The 19,343-nt window shown below is 33.3% G+C and overlaps 4 protein-coding genes, 1 non-coding gene and 1 pseudogene across 6 annotated transcripts; 5 read left to right on the forward strand and 1 right to left on the reverse strand.

The window, feature by feature from the left end:
* The first annotated feature begins 1,024 nt into the window (after positions 1 to 1,024).
* Positions 1,025 to 3,135, forward strand: LOC125220939 (annotated as a pseudogene).
* A 3,406-nt stretch (positions 3,136 to 6,541) lies between these two features.
* LOC125218680 lies at positions 6,542 to 7,901 on the reverse strand. Its single transcript, XM_048120407.1, has 2 exons — positions 7,423 to 7,901; positions 6,542 to 6,870 (listed from the first exon to the last, which is right to left on the reverse strand). Exons 1-2 carry the CDS (start codon positions 7,585 to 7,587, stop codon positions 6,616 to 6,618), a joined length of 420 nt encoding a protein of 139 aa, XP_047976364.1. The 5' UTR covers positions 7,588 to 7,901; the 3' UTR covers positions 6,542 to 6,615.
* A 3,519-nt stretch (positions 7,902 to 11,420) lies between these two features.
* Positions 11,421 to 12,343, forward strand: LOC125218678 (probable glutathione S-transferase). 2 transcript variants are annotated; one of them, XM_048120405.1, is made up of 3 exons: positions 11,421 to 11,781; positions 11,861 to 11,966; positions 12,078 to 12,343. In XM_048120405.1, the coding sequence occupies exons 1-3, from the start codon at positions 11,470 to 11,472 to the stop codon at positions 12,188 to 12,190; spliced, it is 531 nt and encodes a 176-aa protein (XP_047976362.1). In that variant the 5' UTR covers positions 11,421 to 11,469; the 3' UTR covers positions 12,191 to 12,343. The 2 variants fall into 2 exon arrangements, with proteins under 2 accessions (XP_047976362.1, XP_047976361.1); XM_048120404.1 differs by having other exon boundaries at positions 11,422 to 11,781; positions 11,861 to 12,343.
* Positions 12,344 to 13,403: 1,060 nt separating this feature from the next.
* Positions 13,404 to 13,475, forward strand: TRNAD-GUC. Its single transcript has one exon. It is a non-coding gene; the product is annotated as a tRNA-Asp (tRNA).
* Positions 13,476 to 13,954: 479 nt separating this feature from the next.
* Positions 13,955 to 15,478, forward strand: LOC125218679 (probable glutathione S-transferase). The gene is made up of 2 exons (XM_048120406.1): positions 13,955 to 14,296; positions 14,945 to 15,478. The coding sequence occupies exons 1-2, from the start codon at positions 13,988 to 13,990 to the stop codon at positions 15,269 to 15,271; spliced, it is 636 nt and encodes a 211-aa protein (XP_047976363.1). The 5' UTR covers positions 13,955 to 13,987; the 3' UTR covers positions 15,272 to 15,478.
* Positions 15,479 to 18,228: 2,750 nt separating this feature from the next.
* On the forward strand, positions 18,229 to 19,253 carry LOC125218677 (probable glutathione S-transferase). The gene is made up of 2 exons (XM_048120403.1): positions 18,229 to 18,640; positions 18,732 to 19,253. The coding sequence occupies exons 1-2, from the start codon at positions 18,332 to 18,334 to the stop codon at positions 19,080 to 19,082; spliced, it is 660 nt and encodes a 219-aa protein (XP_047976360.1). The 5' UTR covers positions 18,229 to 18,331; the 3' UTR covers positions 19,083 to 19,253.
* The last annotated feature ends 90 nt before the right edge of the window (positions 19,254 to 19,343 follow it).

Below are 19,343 nucleotides of genomic sequence, written 5' to 3' on the forward strand. Positions count from 1 at the left end.
TAAAATTAAGTGAAAACTATGTACTCCTAATAAATAATGCAATGGTTGTCGATGATTTATTGATGTTGAATAACAAATGACGAAAACTACTTCAGGACATAATAGACTCCACACTTTATGACAATACAACAAAAGAAATCGTTAAAAACATTTTGAATGGAATGGATGCTAATATATATTTTTAAATATACCAACACACTTTAAAGTTTAAACACTGTCTTTATTGTTGATGTCCTAACTAAAATTAGAGAATACAAATGAAAGTCTTCTTAAAAGAAAAAGATTAAATTAATTTGCCCTTCATTTAAGAATGCGTTCTTTTGCATACTAAATTGTTGTTATTTTTAAAATTTTTCCAACGCAAATAATTGTGTCTCAATTTTTGTGGCCTTAAAAAAAATATGTTTTTTTAGTACAGTAGACCAAAAAAGGTAAATTAAAACCTTATTCTATGAGAAGCTGGCTGAGATTATATATGCACAGATTCACGAAGTTTTCATTTCAATTTTAAAAAAAAGGTTATGGTACTATTTACCTAGTTTTCTTCCTCAACTAGATCAAATAACATATGCATATTGATATTTAGGGTTATACAATTAAAAAAATAATGAAGAAAAAACTAGAAAATGAAATGGTTGGACAATAAAGAAAGAGAAGGAAAAAATGAAAAATAGTAGTAAATGAAATAAATAAAAATAAAAAATAATTGACAAAAAAATACTAGTTCATAAATAGACTCGACCCTTTTTGATACTAGATCAAGAAAGTCAACACCTTATATATTTTGAGTGAAATTTGCATTTGAAAAAAAATATTATAGGACTATTTACCTAGTTGTCTTCTTCAAGAGATCACATGACACATGCTAAAACTATATGATCAATCAATCAATTAATAAAATTTAACATAAGATCTGGCTATCTTAATTGCAAGGATCCGATTCAATTTTTTTTAATACCCAATCTATCTTGTAGAACAAGTTCAGCCAATTCTATAAGAATAGCTCATCAACCAAATCCAAAATCAAGTAGTCCAAATAAAGACACATCAAAATATGGCAGAAGTGAAGGTGATTGGATCTTGGTCTAGCCCTTATACGAGGAAGGTAGAAATGGCTCTCAAAATGAAAGGTGTGGAATATGATTATATTGAAGAGGATCTTAAAAACAAATCACCTCTTCTTCTGCAACACAATCCAATTCACAAAAAAGTGCCAGTTTTGCTACACAATGGCAAACCTATTGTTGAATCAATGGTGATTCTTGAATACATAGATGAGGTGTGGGAGGGTCCAGCCATTCTTCCCAAAGATCCTTATGACAGAGCCATGGCTCGTTTCTGGGTCAAGTTCATCGATGACAAGGTTCTTCTACCTCACTCACTATTTCTTTTTTTTAGTAGTGTAGCTCACTTGTATTAATATATTGATAATGTCCAAATTATGGATTCGATGATACACACTTGAACTCAGATTAGTATGATATTGTCTGTTTTTTTGTTATCTTTGCAGTGCATACCGCCGATGTGGAAAGCATGTTGGAGTGTAGGAGAGGAGCAAGAGAAGTTGAAGAAGGAAGCAAAACAAGCCCTCAAATTTCTTGAAAATGAAATAAAGGGGAAAAAGTTATTTGGTGGTGACAAGATTGGGATAATAGATCATGCTGCAAATTTCATTGCATATTGGTTTCCTATAACTGCAGATTTTGTGGGACTCCAACTCATGACAGACGAGGAATTTCCCAATCTATACAGATGGGCAGATGACTATTGTAGTGACACTTTTGTCAAGGAAAATTTACCTGACAAAGATGGTTACATTGCCATATTGAAGTCCAGATAGATCGATCATTATATGGCACCATTTATGACTAATAAACTATGATGCGACGTAACATTTCTCGTACGTAGTACACATGCATTTCCTATATACGAGTATGAATTAAAATAATGTATTCCTTTTTTTCAGCGTAATTTATTATTTTATCAAAGTTGTTGTATCTGCTAATATATATGCTGCTGAGATCATCGCACACGTCAATTAATATTAATTTCACATAATAATAACTTAATGAAGAATATAGGCAGCTGAGATGATTGCACACGTCAATTAATATCAGCTTCAACCGAATTGATACAACTCAATCAGTGAAGTAAAATACCTAGAACATTCCATTGATTGCCCCTAATAAAAGAAGCCATAGAAATCCATACTTCAATTATTAACCAAAGATCAAGAGCCTAGAGAGAGAGATGGGAGAAGTAAAGTTGTTGGGAGGATTGGGATTTAGCCCTTATGTGAATAGAGTAGAAATGGCCCTTAAATTGAAAGGAGTTGAATACGAATCCATAGCAGAAGATTTGAAAAATAAGTCACCTCTTCTTTTACAATACAATCCAATTCACAAAAAGGTGCCTGTTTTGATACATAATGGAAAGGGCATTGCTGAATCAGTGATCATTGTTGAATACATTGATCAAGTTTGGGAAGGTCCACCAATTCTTCCCAAGGATCCTTATCAAAGAGCCATGGCTCGTTTTTGGGCCAAGTTCATTGATGAAAAGGTTCCTCACCAACTATTTTTTCTCTTTCTCTCTCGTTTATGTTTGTATTCGTGTGTATAGTGCACTAGTTGGAGCACGGGAGAGGAGCAAGAGAAGGCAAAGGAGGAATCACTAGAAGCCCTCAAGTATCTTGAAGATGAAATCAAAGGCAAGAAATTTTTTGGAGGTGACAATATTGGATTTGTAGATATTGCTGCCAATTTTATTGGATATTGGCTTCCAACCATATCGGAGTTGACGGGAGTCCAAATCATGACAAAGGAAAAATTTCCCAATTTGTGGAGATGGGCGAGTGAGTATTGTAGTGACAGCTTTGTTAAGGAAAATCTACCTAAGAAGGATGCATTAGTTGAAAGGCTATCATTTAGGCTTAAAACTATTACTTCATCCTAGTCGATTAGTATACTATATTTGATGCAATCATTTATGCTCTAACATTATATCTACAATAACTTCTTGGTTCGAACATGTAACATGATAGGTTTGATTTTGATCAGTTATTTGAATTTTAAGATTTTGAATTCGGTTTTTGTATTTAATTATTTATTTCACTGCAATACTCCATTTCCTTAATTCTAATTTTATTATAATTGAGTTGTATCACGTCCTGACGATTTTTTTTATTTTTTTTTTATCTTATACTCTTCGTAACATTTGATGGTTTTTTTTGTCAATACTAGTATTTTTCTAGAGCTATTATCGGGTTGTCCAACTCCACAATTATTATCATTATCAGGGCAAATATAATCTTATAACCTAAACATAACATATTTTACAACTCTATCACATACTAGTTAATCTTCTCGATATTAAATATTTGAACTATAAATATCAATGCAAAGGCTGAAATTTTCGAGATTGGAATTCTATCTTGTTTTACAGTTTCATTAAATTGAAAGTTGGAATTATTTTTCTTAGTATAATATACATACATTCAAAAATATTATAAAAGGAAAGAAAAAGAACAGTAAGTCGTTGAGTATATGATATTTATTCATTAATACTTGATTGAGTTAAACGTATACAATAGAGACAAGAAAAGGATGTCAAAGCCAAGACATAGTAGTGTATATCATACAAGGTGACAAAAATTATGTTCAGTGTGCCCGCTCTATTCATTCTGTCTTCATCGTATAAAAAATTGTCAAATTGAGAATATCCTAGATATTACTCTTATTAGATGGTATGCTGATTGGACATGCCACAAATTGGGTCAATGTATGTGTAGTTGAAATTGAGAATTCATAAATACTACTATAAGTTAATTTTTTTTTTTAAATTAGTCATAAATAATAAATTTGGAAATATACACATTTTGTGTTTTAACAAATATATTGAAAGATAAAATTACAAGAAAAAAGAATAATACTATTGCCTAATAGTAGTTTCCTTTCATAAATCATAACCGTTGAGGTGTATGATAAAGTTAAGTGGTAGTACTAGTTTCTTCTCAATTTTTGAATTGGGTTTTAGAGACTGACATAAATAGATATGGAGATGAAGGCTTTTAATCTGGGCATATTATTTCGGCATGTGGATGCATGCTAGAGTGAAATCAAACGGTTTGGATCTCTTTATTTTAATTAAATTTATTGTTGTTTATGATAGTAATAAATTATATCTCTTTATCCGCAAATAAGAGTCTCATTTATTTCTGGTAGGAATCTTGAGAAATGTTAAGATGAAAAAAGTTGTGGTATATGGATCTCACTTATATTTATTAGTTTTAAATGAAATGTGACTAAAATAAGTTATTCGAATATGAGGCTTATTTCCATTTATAGTATAAATGAACCAAGACTCCTATTCACGAATAGACTACAATGGAAAAACATGACTACTATTCGCTGACGTAGGAAGTAACTTCTAAAAAGTCGTATATTTTCCCAATGAAAGATTTATTTTATTTTTCAGAAATGTCACTTACTAGTTAGTAGCCGTCCCTGAAAATTTGTCACCTATTTCCTTTTTCGTTTGTTCCTAAAAATTTGTCACCTTTCACTTTTACCATTTTTGGTAATGGACTCCATATTCCACTAACTCATTCTCACTCACATTTTATTTTAAAACTAATATATAAAAGTAGGACCCATATGCTACTAACTTTTTCAACCCACTTTCTATTACATTTTTTAAAACCCGTGTCGGGTCTGTTAAAAATTGGTATTCTATTCATTCAACTTGTCTGAGAATTACAATATACATGCCGCTGTTAAATAGGCCAAGGATTACATAAATATGGCAAGATTTGCCCTAATACTCACTCCCTAATTAACGTGATTCTACACAATCTCCTTACCCCTAATTGATTTTTTCCTTGCTTACATATTTTTCTTTCTAACACTTCCCCTCAAGTTAAGTAATGGGATTACCCATACTTAACTTGCTCAATACCTCATGGAAGCTTCTTGCATCGACAGCTTTCGTGAGTATATCCGCCAACTGATCTTCAAATCTCACAAAGGGAAGTTCTACTGTCTTGGCCTCTATATTGTCCTTGATGAAATGTTGATCCACCTCGACATGTTTTGTCCGATCATGCTGAATTGGATTTTCAGATATACCGATTGCCGCCTTATTATCACAAAACAACTTACATGACTTCTTTGAGTTTAAGTTCAACTCAGTCATCAATTTCCTCAGCCACAGGATCTCTATCAACCCACTTTTAATCCCTCGAAATTAAGCTTCTGCACTTGACAAGGCTACCACTTTCTGTTTTTTGCTTCTCCAGGTGACAAGATTTCCTCCCACGAAGGTAAAATATCCAACAGTCGATTTTATGTCATTTAGGTTCCCTGCCCAATCAGCATCTGTGAAACCATGAATCTCTACATGTCCATGATTCTCGAATAGAATCCCATGGCCCGCCGTCCCTTTCAGATATCGAACAATCATCAGTGTTGCTTCCCAGTGAGCTACTTGAGGTGCATGCATGAACTGACTAACTACTCCAACTGCATAAGCTATGTTGGGTCTAGTGTGGGATAAGTATATCAATTTCCCAACTAAACGCTGATATCTCGTGCGGTGAGTGGCTTCAGCCCCTTCAACTATCTGCAGACCATGATTCTGAACCATAGGAGTATCTGCTGGCTTACAGTCCAGTAGTCCTGTCTCGGTTAACAAGTCAAGTACATATTTTCTCTGACTGATGAAGATCCCCTTCTTTGACCTTAGCACTTCTATACACAGAAAGTACTTCAGTAATCCCAAGTCTTTCATTTCAAACTCTGCAAACAAATTCTTCCTCAGCTTGCTTATTTCCTCTTCATCATCCACCGTGAGAATCATATCATCTACATAGATGATGAGGCATGCGATCTTTCCTTCTCTTTTCTTCAAGAATAATGTGTGATCAGAATTGCTTTGTTCATACCCGTACTTCTTCATTACCTCAGAGAATCTACCAAACCAAGCTCTAGGTGACTGCTTTAGCCCATATAATGTTCGTTTTAGTTTGCAAATCTTTCCTCCTTCGAGTTTCGGCACATGCACATAAACGGAACAACCAAAGATTTTGAGCGGAAGTGTGAGACGTGGGGGAATATCAGTAAGGGATGCGAGAGTCCGCAAAGGAGTTTTCATACCCAAAATTTTTGTAGGCAAACGATTAATCAGGTAGACAGCAGTGGCAACAGCTTCGGGCCATAAAAATTTAGGAACATTGGAGTAAAAAAACAGGGCTCTCGTGACCTCTAGGATTATCCTATTCTTTCGTTCAGCTACCACATTTTGTTCGGGGGTGTAAGGACAAGTAGTTTGATGAATTAACCCCTTTTTTTAAAAAAAATCGGTCACGTCTCTGTTGACAAATTCCCTACCATTATCAGATCTAAGAATTTTGACTGTGGTTTGGAATTGTGTTTGGAACGGGTAAATTTTTCAAAAACTTCAGATTTATGCTTCAAAAAATATACCCAAGTCAATCTAGTGCAATCATCCACAAAAATAACAAAATATTTAAAACCATGATCACTAACAATAAGAGCTGGACCCCAAACATCGGCATGCACTAGAGAAAAAATAGTCTTAACACGAGTATCACTTGATCTAAAGGATTGTCTGTGGTTTTTTTGCCAAAACACAATATTCGCAAGTAATATCCTTAAAATGAGAAAACTTTGGAAAAAGCATTTTTAAATAACCCGATGATGGATGCCCCACTCTGCGGTGCCACAGCCAAGCTTCCCGATTTGCGGATCTGTGAGCAAGCATCGCGGTGCCACCTTGTTGAGTAGTCTCATCCACATAATAAATACCTTGACGCTCAGTGCCACGCCCAATTATCCTCCTCGTCCTGATATCTTGTAATACACAGAAATTTGGATGCATCAGTAACGTACAGTTTAACTCTTTCGTCACGTGACAGATAGACATTAGTTATGAAATAATTTGGGCACATAGTTTGTAAGTTTTAGGGTTGGGGATATTTTAATGGTTCCACTCCCACCCACAACGGTCAACTTTCCATCGACAGTTTGAATTTGGCTTTTAGTTGCCCCATTAAATTCAGAAAAATCTTTCATATCATATGACAGAGTATCAGTTGCCCCACAGTCAAAAATCCACCCACTCTCCTTAGGGTCAGTTTTACTTTGGGTAACACAAGCAATCGGGATCCGTTCTAGAGGTGCAAAACGATTTGGGCTCACAAAGGATTTTTCAGAAACTTTAGGAGCCCTATTTCGATTTTTCTTATTTTGGGGTCCTATTTGAACATGCTTAGAAACACAGGGGTTGGATTTTAATATATTCATGCAAATATGCAATGGGTTTTATTTTGGGCATCTAGAGTTTTAGAGGGGCTAAAGTGCAAATTAAATTGGGGGTTAGAGTTTGACAACTCTAATCGGATACCACCAAATGCGCCGCCTCCCTTCCTCTCGGCTGCCTCACCAATTCCAGCAGCCTCACCGGGTCTTCCGTCGCCACCCTGCTGCTGACCGGTTTCTCCTGCTCTCCCATGGACGGCGACGGCGAGCTCTCGGTTGCCCGTCCCCTGCGGAAAAATCCCGCCGCCATCCTCCGCTATTGTCAGCCGAGTCTTTGCTTTCTGGTTCTCGTCCCACCACCCTGGGAATCCGACGAGGAGGAAACATGTATCCCGTGTATGTTTGTGTTTCCCACAGTGTGAGCACCACAATTTAGATTTGGGGGGTTTGAACCCCCCTCAGTAGTTTGGTTGTTGTGCGGCGGTTCGCGGTGGCTGCGGGTTTGGTCGTTGTTGTTGTGGCTGATTCTTTGCCGTGAATCCGAGTCCGATTTGGCCTGGTGATGATTCTTTTATGAGCCTTTGCTCTGATACCATGTTGAAGATTGGTATTCTATTCATTTAACTTGTCAAAGAATTACTCCCTCCGTCCCGGAGTATTAGACTCACTTCTTTTGGGCACATGATTTAAGGAATTGATATTTAAATAGTTAAAGTGGAGAGAGTAAAGTATGAGAGAGGGAAAAAGTAGGAAGAGAAGAGAGAAAAAAATAGGTGGAGAATAAAATAAGATAGATGCTTTTTGCTAAAAAAGGAAATGAGTCTAATATGTTGGGATATCCCAAAAAGGAAAGTTGGTCTAATACCTTGGGACGGAGGGAGTACAATATACGTGCCTCTGTTAAATAGGCCAAGGATTACATAAATATGACAAGATTTGCTCTAATACTTATTCCCTAATTAACGTGATTCTACACAATCTCCTCACTCCTAATTGATTTTTTCCTTGCTTACATATTTTCCTTTCTAACAGGGTCAAATGGTGACGAATTTTAGGAGACAGAGAGAGTACTACTTTTTTTTTTTTTTTCGGTTGATGAACAGCATATCAAAATTTCTTTTTTCGGCTATTCTTACCACTTTCCTTTTTCCTGCTTTTCTCGCATGTGGTGGGTTTCTTCTCCACTCAAAACATTTTTAACTACAATTATTGTATCGAACCTGAAGTGAAGTGAGAAATAGTTTTTGGCAACTATGAGAGAAGTTTATTTAACAAAAAATTAAATTTACAGGTGAATGAAAATCTGAAAAAAGTTGTGTAGTATTGTGTGGTTATTATAATTAAGGTTTATTACCGCTGATGCTACATTCCACAACATGGCCATTTTAAATAGCGACGCACGCTTATAGTACTTTGTGTTCAAATTTTTAGTTACACATTTAAAATTTGAATCCTTCTAAAAGAACTGTAGCTTTTAACCTTTTCGTTTTCAGTTGAATTTTAAAAAATGGGGACATAAACTGTAAGAACGTTAAACTTTGAAAGCTGAAAAAAATGGTTACATTATTCGTTAAAATTGTCTTGAATATTGAAATTGTGAGAAAATATTCAGTGGTTCTTCCACACACCATAGTGCCATTATGACGTGGTGTACTCAACCATTTAAATTTTGACAAATGGAAAAATAAATGACTAGACATGCCAACTAATGAAGGTAATTTTAGAAGATACTCCCTCCGTCCCACTTAAAATGAAACATTTGGAAATCGGCACGAGATTTTATGCAGTGTTGTTTTGTGAGTTAAAGAAGAGAAAGTAAAGTAAGAGAGATGAAAAAGTAGAGATAGAGTTATTTCCATTTTAGGAAACGTTTCATTTTTAATGGGACAAAGAAAAAAGGAAAACGTTTCATTTATTAAACCACTTTTATAGAATATTGCATAATCTTAAATTCTTAATTCTTAAAATATGAAAATTGTCAATATTTTTTCTTCTTTTATATAAATATATTGACACACTTATACTTATGATTTAATTTTTAATTTTATATTAAGTTACTAAGTAAATATATAACCTATTTAATGCATTAAAATCTTACAAATTTTAATAAACCACTTTTTACGTAATATTGTATAATTTTAAAATATAAAAATTGCTAGTAATATTTTTTCCTCCTATATATAAATATATTTATGTACTTAAATAGTTATAAGTTAGCTTTTACATTCATATCAAGTTACTAAGTATATATAACTCTTTAAATGCAATTAAAAAATAGAAAAATTAAATCATGATCATACTTTTTATTTGTGTGCATTTTCACTTATATATATATATTTTTATGTATAAACATATAAGATAAAGAAAATCATAATCATAAAATTTAAATAATACTAATAAAGTGTTGTACTCTTTAATTATACCTTTTTTTTTTATCAAAAGATGATGACTACACATAAAATATTATTATTATACGTATAAGTATGTAGTGTATACAGAGGCAAAAAAATATTGATAATTTCAATATTAAAAATTATGCATTATTCTATAAAAGTGATTTAATGAATATCTTAATTCTATAAAAATGATTTAATGAATATCTTCTAAAAATAACTCTATTAGTTGACATGTCTAGTCGGATGTGAGCTATTTATTTTTGCATTTGTCAAAAATTAAATGGTGAGTACACCACCTCATAACGATACTTTAGTGTGGAAGGACCACTGAATATTTTCTCTGAAATTGTGGTTCGGTTGTGGGCTTCAATTAATGAATTAGGCTACCAGAGAAAAAAATGTCTTCTGCACTTGCAAAATATGAAGATCAAGAATTAATTAGTTGAAGTCATTAGATTGTCAGTTACTACTTGATTTCATAGCATTCTTTGTTTTGCAACCGATTTATTTCATAGTTTATTTTCGGTCACAAAGCAATATGGAGTACATATTATTGTTACTTTCATCAATTCATAGTTTTGTACGCATCTCCGTTGTTCAACTCCATAAAAACATCTAAACCAAATTAATCAAAGAATTTTTTTTAAGACAAAGTAGCTGAATGTTGAACACAAAACTTAAACTATCTCATAACCTGAAGACAGCCCCAGCCTAATATAAGAGTAACGAATTTAACATGGTTTGAATTCGACTAATATGTATTTATATCTCGATATTTTGGACCCACATCAGTAGACAGTATAGCACCCTCGGCTTAGAAGAAAGAAAAAGAGAAGAAAGAAATGGGGAAGAAGAAAGAATAAGATAGTAAATAGACTGAATTGTTCTTCATGATATTGAGAGTATTTTTGTCTAATTTTTTTTTGAAACAATGAAAAAAATAACTCTTGTGATATTAAATTGAAAAACGTTTCAGACCAAAAATGATATAATCCATCCGTCTAGAGGTGTCCACGGTTCTGGAACCGGTGGTTACGGTTTGGAACCGCCGGTTCCGGTTTTGAAAATTGCCGAACCAAAACCTAATCGCGAGGGTGTTTCACGGTTATGGTTCCGGTTTCAAAACCGTTGGTTTCGGTTTCGGATCCGAACCGGTGGTTTTTCAGCGGTTTTTTATGGTTTTTCATTCATAGAATATATGACTTTTATTTTTAGGTTTATCCCACGAAAATAAATTTTTTAATTTGAAAAAAAAAAAATTTCGGTAAAAATTATTTTTTACTAACAATACTTTAATTATTTTTTTTTTCTTTTTTCTTACTTTATCAATTTTACATTAAAATCCGTATCCAATCCAAAGTACATATTCTTTGGGAAGAGAGTGAGTAAGTAAAAGTAGTCTACGGCGACAATTTCCGTATCTACTTAACACGTGCCAATACTATTTAATCAATGTAGTAAGTATTCCATTTGTCATACAAAAAATGTCACATTTGTAGGAAGGATTTTAGGAGGTTTTATTTTGTGTATTAAATGAAAAGAAAAAATATTAATGTTTAAATTATTATAAGGGGGATTTTTCTCTAAAAATGAAAATATGACATTTCTAATGGGACAAACTAAAAAATGAAAAGTGTGACATCTCGGGGAGTAATAAACTTCAAACCAAACCATAATTAATGAGTAGAAAAAATCAAACCAATCTCTGTAAGTACCTAGAACATTCTATTGCCCCTAATAAAGAAACCACAGAAACCCATTAATTCAATCCAAAGATCAAGAGCTTAGAGAGAGAGATGGGAGAAGTGAAGTTGTTGGGAGGGTTGGGGTATAGCCCATTTGTGAATAGAGTGGAAATAGCTCTAAAATTAAAAGGGGTTGAATATGAATCCATAGCAGAGGATGTGAAAAACAAGTCACCCCTTCTCTTACAACACAATCCAATTCACAAAAAAATTCCTGTTTTGATACATGATGGGAAGGGCATTGCTGAATCAGTGATCATTGTTGAATACATTGATCAAGTTTGGGAAGGTCCACCAATTCTTCCCAAGGATCCTTATCAAAGAGCCATGGCTCGTTTTTGGGCCAAGTTCATTGATGAAAAGGTACCTCATCTCCACTTCACTAACTACTCTCTCTTTCACTTTCTTTTTAATATTCATGTTTGTGTAATTGTGTTTATAGTGCATCTCTGCAACGTGGAAAGCTTGTTGGAGTACAGGAGAGGAGCAAGAGAAGTCCAAGGAGGAAGCAATGGAAGCCCTCAAGTTTCTTGAAGATGAAATCAAAGGCAAGAAATTTTTTGGAGGTGACAATATTGGATTTGTAGATATTGCTGCCAATTTCATTGGATATTGGGTTCCAATCATATCGGAGGTTAAGGGAGTCCATCTCATTACAGAGGAAAATTTTCCCAATTTATGGAGATGGATGAATGACTATTGCAATGACAACTTTCTCAAGGAAATCCTACCTAGCAAGGATGCTCTATTTGAAAGATTCAAGTCCATATAGGTTCATCCCAATACTTGGTCGCACTTCAATTCTATTTGATGCAATCATTTATGTCTTCTACTTTAATGAATTGAGTGTGCAACATTTGTGATTTTGATCAGTTATACGAAGACTGAAGTAAAATTCAATTAATGGTTTCAATTTCTTCGATTATATTATTAAATCAGAACTGAGGATGCTATGATGGAATTTTTTTTACCGTTTTTATTTGGAGAATCTGATGATGTTTTATTCAAAATTCACCATTTTTTTTTTGCCTTGTGTTGAACTCCGGTTCATGTTGTTTGTGGCGAGATGTTTGTGGTCTTTGAATTGTCATGTTTGTAGTGTGCATATCTTTATTTTAAATGCTGATTGACGAGATGTATTCTGTGATAGTATTACAAATTGTGCAAGGTTTTGGTTTCATATCCTATTTTTATACTCTTTAGTGTGTTGCGAAAATAAAATGACTAAGTGAAACATTCAATAACTTGGAAGAACAAGATTATAAATTAGACATATATTACATCATTTTCTTTTGTGATTGTTGTCAATAACTTTGAAGAAATGAAGATTTGTCAAAAAAATAAATTAGATGTTGTATAATTTTATTGTATTTTGAAATATATGACTTTAAAATTAAATAATACTCTGTAAGATTATTTTTGGTGTTATTTTATTTTTTTCGTGTCATGTAATCACCTCTCGCATCACAAACAAAAAATCTTGTACATCCAACTGTTAATATGTCCAACTGTTTAATCCTAATGCTTAGTAATGTCTTGTCACTACAAATCTATGCTTGATGGGATGATGGAGAAAATAATTGGATTTGATGCTAACCAATCAACATATATAAACTCTATAGAGATGACTTAATGAAGAATGTAATGGAGGAGTAAATTAAGAAATAAAAAATCAAGTCAATGAATCCAGTTATGGAACAAATAATATTCAATAAAAAGACACGTTATTATTATGTCAAAATAAGACGTGGTAGACTTAAACCTAGGATTATAAAGTTAGATATTTGGCCCTAAATAAAGGAGCCCTAAATGCTTGAAAACGAAATTAAGGGCAATAAGTTTATCAGAAGTAATAACTTTGGATTCGTAGATATGGCCAAATTTCATTGATTGTAGTCGAATATCTAAATAATCCAATTACTATTATAGAATGTTACGTTTTATTTGTAATTATTAAAACGAGAAACGAAAAAGAAAAACAAGATGTCGTTGTAGTATAGTGGTAAGTATTCCCGCCTGTCACGCGGGTGACCCGGGTTCGATCCCCGGCAACGGCGTGTTTTTTTATATGTTTTAGGGTTAGACTGAATTTTGTTTTCGAAGCTTCTGGAATAGTCTTCTCCTAATTAAGCTGACTTTTTCATACTAAAGCAAAAGAAAGAGGACAAGTTGCCGGGTCAATTAATTATATTAAAATTTCTTAGTTTTAATTATGATTATTTTGTGGTAGTCTTACAGATGATATTTGGTAAGAAAATAGTGGAGTACCTAATTATGCAAAGGCAATGTTTCGATTTTAAAACAGATAGTACTAGACTGCTCTAAAAATTTCAGGTTTTATTGTTTAAATTTTTGACCTCTGACAAAAATTACCAAAAGAGGCATATGAATAGTGTGATTAATAGAAACATTTGTTGAAGGTATAATAATGTGAGAATCGCTGACCAAATGAAGGAAAAGTCATTTGGATCCTTTCCTCGTTCACACAGCTTTCAATATTCTTGTATGTGTATATATATCCTATAAAAAAAATTCAAACAACCAATATTAGAGAAAGAGAGAGAGAGAGATGTGGAGAGTAAAGGTGTTGGGATTTTGGTATAGCCCGTTCGTGGCGAGAGTGAAAATGGCCCTGAAAATGAAAGGTGTGGAATTTGAATATGTAGAAGAAAATATAAGAGCAAAGTCTGAGCTTCTTTTAGAATCAAATCCAATCCACAAAAAAGTGCCAGTTTTGATACACGATGGGAAGGCGATTGCGGAAACGATGATAATTCTGGAATACATCGATCAAACATGGGAGGGCCCACCCATTCTGCCCCGAGATCCTTATCAAAGAGCCATGGCTCGTTTCTGGGTCAACTTCATCGATGAAAAGGTTCGTCTACTAAACTTGTTATACTTTCTTAATTTCTTCGCACAACTTCATATCATTTCTTAATTTTGATATGAATCTATTATCTATGTAGTATATACCATCTTTAAACTATTGATTTTTCTTGTAAAGTTGAATATAATAGTAGTACTATTGAAAATTTGAAATAGCAAATTGCATAAGTTTAGTGTAGTCAACACGTTATGGGAAAGCTGAGACCATATTACATACTCCTAGTAGTATCTAATAAGCCTTCGTGTATAGGATGACAATAAATCTAAAAGCCCAATAGTTCTAGGCCCGACTAACCTGAATCAAATGTAATCCGAGATTTATTGGGTATGCTTGATTGGAAAATGAGTTTTGATTTTCTCAAATTACAAAATAAAAAAATTTATTCAGAAAACGGACTTATATGTGCGTTCCAGATGAGACATAATGTATTAGTAATTAGTTATTTCACATTGAACTTTGAAATGACATTTATTTTTGTATTAGATGATACTTCATCCGTTTAAGCTCATGTGATTAAGTGATTGACTTGTTTTTGGCACGCTACTGTGGAAAAACAAGTGTTGGTACATACAACTATTAAAATAGATGGTTACATTACATTTTCCCATAATTAAACCCTTGTGATCTGGCGTGCAGTGTCTGAATACAATGTTGAAAGCATGTTGGCGGACAGGAGAGGAGCAAGAAAAGTTCAAGGAGGAAGCCATTCTAAACTTCCAAGTTCTTGAAAATGAAATCAAGGGAAAAAAGTATTTCGGAGGCGACGAGATTAGCGTTGTAGATCATGCTGGTAATTTCATTGCGTATTGGTTTCCTCTGATTTCATCGGGAAGAATGGAGCTCATCACAGAGGATCAATTTCCCAATATATGGAGATGGTCCTCTGATTACTGCAACCATCCTTTTGTTAAGGAAAATCTGCCGCCTATGGATGTCATGATCCCCAAATTCAAGCGTGCATAGATGCATCACTTGCATCTCATCTACTATTTTGACTCTTATTAAACCAATTGTTTTACTTAATGTCATGATTATAGTTGCTTCAGCGTGTTAGAAATTTGGGTTTCTATATGACTAATTTAATGTGTATGACTATCTTTCAGTTGCCTAATTAAAGTAATCTATTAAAGAATAAAGTTTGGGCTAAAGTGTATTTATTTGTTATGGAAATAAGTGTATAAACCATATGAGATTTTCTATTTGATGAGGACCGAATAGAAAATAAAAGAGTTTATATTTAATATAAATATAAGCTAGGGTTATGGTCCCCAGACGTCAGAAGAACGTTCAATATCTCTGTATTCTCTCGGCAGACTATTGTGAAGAACATCTCTGATCGTTTGGAAGATCCATAGCAGCTGCAAAGCAATTCCAACAATTCCGCTGTTCTGTTCTAGATGGATCAAGGTACGCTTCCGCTTTATGATTTGTACTCCTTCTCCGTCGTTCTCGGTTAATAATCATAGAGAGATTTATGTAATTGTTCATTCAATTATTCCAACACGGCGTACATTGGCGTGGGGTTTTATTAAACTGCAGAGGATCCATCGATTTCCAAATCACTAATATAAGGATGATATATAAAAGGATTGAATGCATGAATAAATCTGATTTTAAAACACTAATTAGATGGAAACGTTAAAAGGTAGGAAGTTAAAACTATCTTTTTATTTTTAATCTAATCTCCTAATGATGCTTTGAAAATTCCTAAACAAAAGCTGATATTTAAACACCTTTACGAAGATTAACTAAATCTAAAAGGTAAGTTAGAGAACAAAATCCTTTAATTAAATCTCCTAAATGTGCTTTGAAAATTCCTAAACTACAGCTGAACTGTATGACTAAAGCTAAATTCAATCCTTTAATCTAATCTTCCTAATATGCTTTGAAAATATCATAAACAAAAGCTGAAGTTTAAAAACCTTTTAGAAGATTAACTAAAGCTTAATAGCATAATAATAGAGAGAGAAGAACAATATGGCAGATTTAAACAACGAATTAATACTACATCACAAACCTTGCGAAAATTAGAACAAAATAGGGGTAAAATGATAGTTATAATTTTATATTTAGTTTCAATTGCCAACGCTATTTCTCAAACCCTTTAAAGTGAACTTGGAGGATTTGGACTTTTTCAACTTAATTAAGTAAATTCACTCGGAGAGCCAAATGACAAAGGTTGGTAGGGTGTTGAGATCATCTACTGCATCACTTTGTCTCCTATGAACGCGAGCCATCTGCACTCATCCACATTGAAAATCAGAGAGCAATTGATGCAACCATGTCTGTCCCCTCTCATAAATATATTCAGTGACGGATTAATTAAGACTGGAGGGGCGCATCTCAACAAGAATTAGAAAGCTAGTGTCCAAAATAGAGTGCCCAGCAACAATTCCGCCCAAGGCACAGCCACAAAAACTCTTCCACAGCCACAAAATTTATCCAACCCAATAATGACCATGTCACAACCATACCACAACCACAAGTCACATTATTTTATCAATAGTCGGTATATTTTAATTGAACTAGAACAAAGTTAATTGGACAAAAATAAATAGAATGGAATGGGATGGAAAAAATAATTTGGGAATAAATAATTTATAGATAAAAATTTTTAAAATAAAAACAAAAAATAAAAAATCAGGAGGCGGCACCGCCGCGGCTCTCTTCCGTCGTGCAATAGGAGCCGCGGCTCTGCCACCACCCCCACCGCCACCGCCCTGTCCACACCGTAAATAAACATTTAAAAAAATATTGATGTGATCAAATGTTTAGTAATTTATCTATATTATTTTTATATATATTTTTAAATGGAATCAATTTTATTAATATTTTATTATTTATATGTTATTTTTTTACTATGTTATAACATATTAACTATTTTATCTTGGTTGTTATTTTTTCTACTCCTTCCGTCCCAATTAAGTTGAGTCAAAATTTTTAGACACAGAAATTAAGATATTATGTTGAAAAGTATGAGAAAATGAATAATACAAGAAAGATAAAGAGAGAGTAAAGTAAGTGATGATTGAATATATTGTTTTTTTATCAAAGAAAATGACTCAACTTAGTTAGGCATCCCAAAGAGGAATACGACTCAACTCAATTGAAATGGATGGAGTACTATTTATTAAAATCTGTTGGCCTTAATCTCATTCATTCATTTTAAGATCTAATGAAGTATGATTAGTCTTAATTATTGTGATTAGATATATGCATTTTTAACATGACCCTGTGCAATTTAACTCCTGTTTATATATATTTTACTATTGAAAATATATTATATTATATTTAATTATAAAATTATTAATTTCACAAATCCATTTTCCTGGATTCGCCGCTAAATATATTTGTAACCTTTTATTTTGCAAAAAAATTAAGCATTTAATCTATTATCTCTTCTAGCATATTCATTTAATCTACTAAACACAATTTTTGAAAATTTTGTGCCCCTTAAAAAACGTTCCAACTAACTTAGAAGGGAAAGGTATTTGAGCCTACTACAAGAAACACAAAGAACAAGCAAAAACACTATACCAAATATTTTTTGTTTCTTTTGTTCTTTAAGATTTCTAACAAGGGGCCTAAGGGAAGCTTGAAATTAGTTATTAATAAAAGCTAAGAACAAGAATAGCAAATATAAATAATCAAACTTAAATTCAAACAATACCAAATTAAGAAGAATTTAATAAATACACAACAACTAGAGTAAGTAGGTTTTCGCAGGTAGGTTGTTGAGATCATCCCCTGCGTCATTCTCCTGTCTCGACTCGATATGCACGCGAATATCCACATTTAAAATTGAAGAGCATCTATGCGATCACATTAATTATATTAGAAATGTACGACATATTTTTAACATCTTAGTTTGCAAGATCTTCCTCTATGAATCTTAGCGAACAAGTTTGCCTTCTTAGTTGTATAAGTAGACCTCCAAAACTAAGAGCAATGTCACACAATAGTCAATAATACATTATACATCCACCAATAAATAAGATTAAACTACATATACATAGACACATAATGTCCGAAGTGAAGTTGTTTGGAGCTTGGTTTAGTCCTTATGTGAGGAGAGTGGAAATGGCCCTCAATTTGAAAGGTGTGATATATGAATATATCGAAGAAGATCTCAAAAACAAATCTCCTCTTTTTCTACAATACAATCCAGTTACCAAGCTAGTGCCTGTTTTAGTTCACAATGGCAAACCTATTTTTGAGTCCAATGTGATTCTTGAATACATCGATGAGATGTGGGAAGGTCCTTCGATTCTGCCCAAAGATCCCTACCAGCGTGCCATGTCGCGTTTCTGGGCTAAGTTCGTCCAAGATAAGGTACCAAAATTAAAGCCTCACTATTTTTTTTATAATGTTTAATAATTTGCATTTAGAATGGTAATTAGTCCAATTAAGTTGATGATTTCAGTGCTCGGAGCCGTTGTGGAAGGCGTGTTGGAGCGCAGGAGAGGAGAGGGAGAAGGCGAAGAAGGAAGCCGAAGAAGCACTGAAGATTCTAGAGAATGAAATCAAGGGCAAGAAATTCTTCGGAGGTGACAACATTGGATTAGTAGATTATGTTGCCAATTTTATTGCATTTTGGATTCCAATTCTCCAAGATGTGGTTGGATTCCACATTTTGACACAAGATAAATATCCAAATATATGGAAATGGAGTGATGAATTGTGCAACAACAGCTTTGTTAAGAAAAATCTGCCTGAGAAGGAGAAAGTGAGTTCTGCATTGAAGATGGCTTTTCAGACAGGGAATCTCTACTAAGTACTAACACAACAGCTTCAATGTGTATTATTTGTGTTTGTCTGTTTGACTAAGATATTATGTGGAGTTCAGAGTTTGTTATTTTAAATTACGTATGTTTCTGAGATGTTTCTTTGGTCAGGTATTGTATTCAAACTTATGTTGAAAATTATATTCGATATTTGTTTATTATATTTATTTGCAAACCAATCAACATATGTACTGATCGATTTAACACAATCCAACCAAATATGTTGAGGTGAGATTTGAGCTCAATCATTC

This window comes from Salvia hispanica, chromosome 4 (genome assembly GCF_023119035.1).
Source record: "Salvia hispanica cultivar TCC Black 2014 chromosome 4, UniMelb_Shisp_WGS_1.0, whole genome shotgun sequence".
NCBI lineage: Eukaryota > Viridiplantae > Streptophyta > Magnoliopsida > Lamiales > Lamiaceae > Salvia > Salvia hispanica.

Excerpts from the sequence above, each read along its gene's own strand:
- LOC125218680 (XM_048120407.1), bottom strand. The coding sequence starts at position 7,587 with ATGGCGGCGGGATTTTTCCGCAGGGGACGGGCAACCGAGAGCTCGCCG. Across the intron at positions 6,871-7,422 it reads GGGAGGCGGCGCATTTGGTG|GATATCAGGACGAGGAGGAT; the intron begins GTATCCGATTAG and ends TGTGTATTACAA.
- LOC125218678 (XM_048120404.1), top strand. The coding sequence starts at position 11,470 with ATGGGAGAAGTGAAGTTGTTGGGAGGGTTGGGGTATAGCCCATTTGTG. Across the intron at positions 11,782-11,860 it reads CCAAGTTCATTGATGAAAAG|TGCATCTCTGCAACGTGGAA; the intron begins GTACCTCATCTC and ends TTGTGTTTATAG.
- LOC125218679 (XM_048120406.1), top strand. The coding sequence starts at position 13,988 with ATGTGGAGAGTAAAGGTGTTGGGATTTTGGTATAGCCCGTTCGTGGCG. Across the intron at positions 14,297-14,944 it reads TCAACTTCATCGATGAAAAG|TGTCTGAATACAATGTTGAA; the intron begins GTTCGTCTACTA and ends TCTGGCGTGCAG.
- LOC125218677 (XM_048120403.1), top strand. The coding sequence starts at position 18,332 with ATGTCCGAAGTGAAGTTGTTTGGAGCTTGGTTTAGTCCTTATGTGAGG. Across the intron at positions 18,641-18,731 it reads CTAAGTTCGTCCAAGATAAG|TGCTCGGAGCCGTTGTGGAA; the intron begins GTACCAAAATTA and ends TGATGATTTCAG.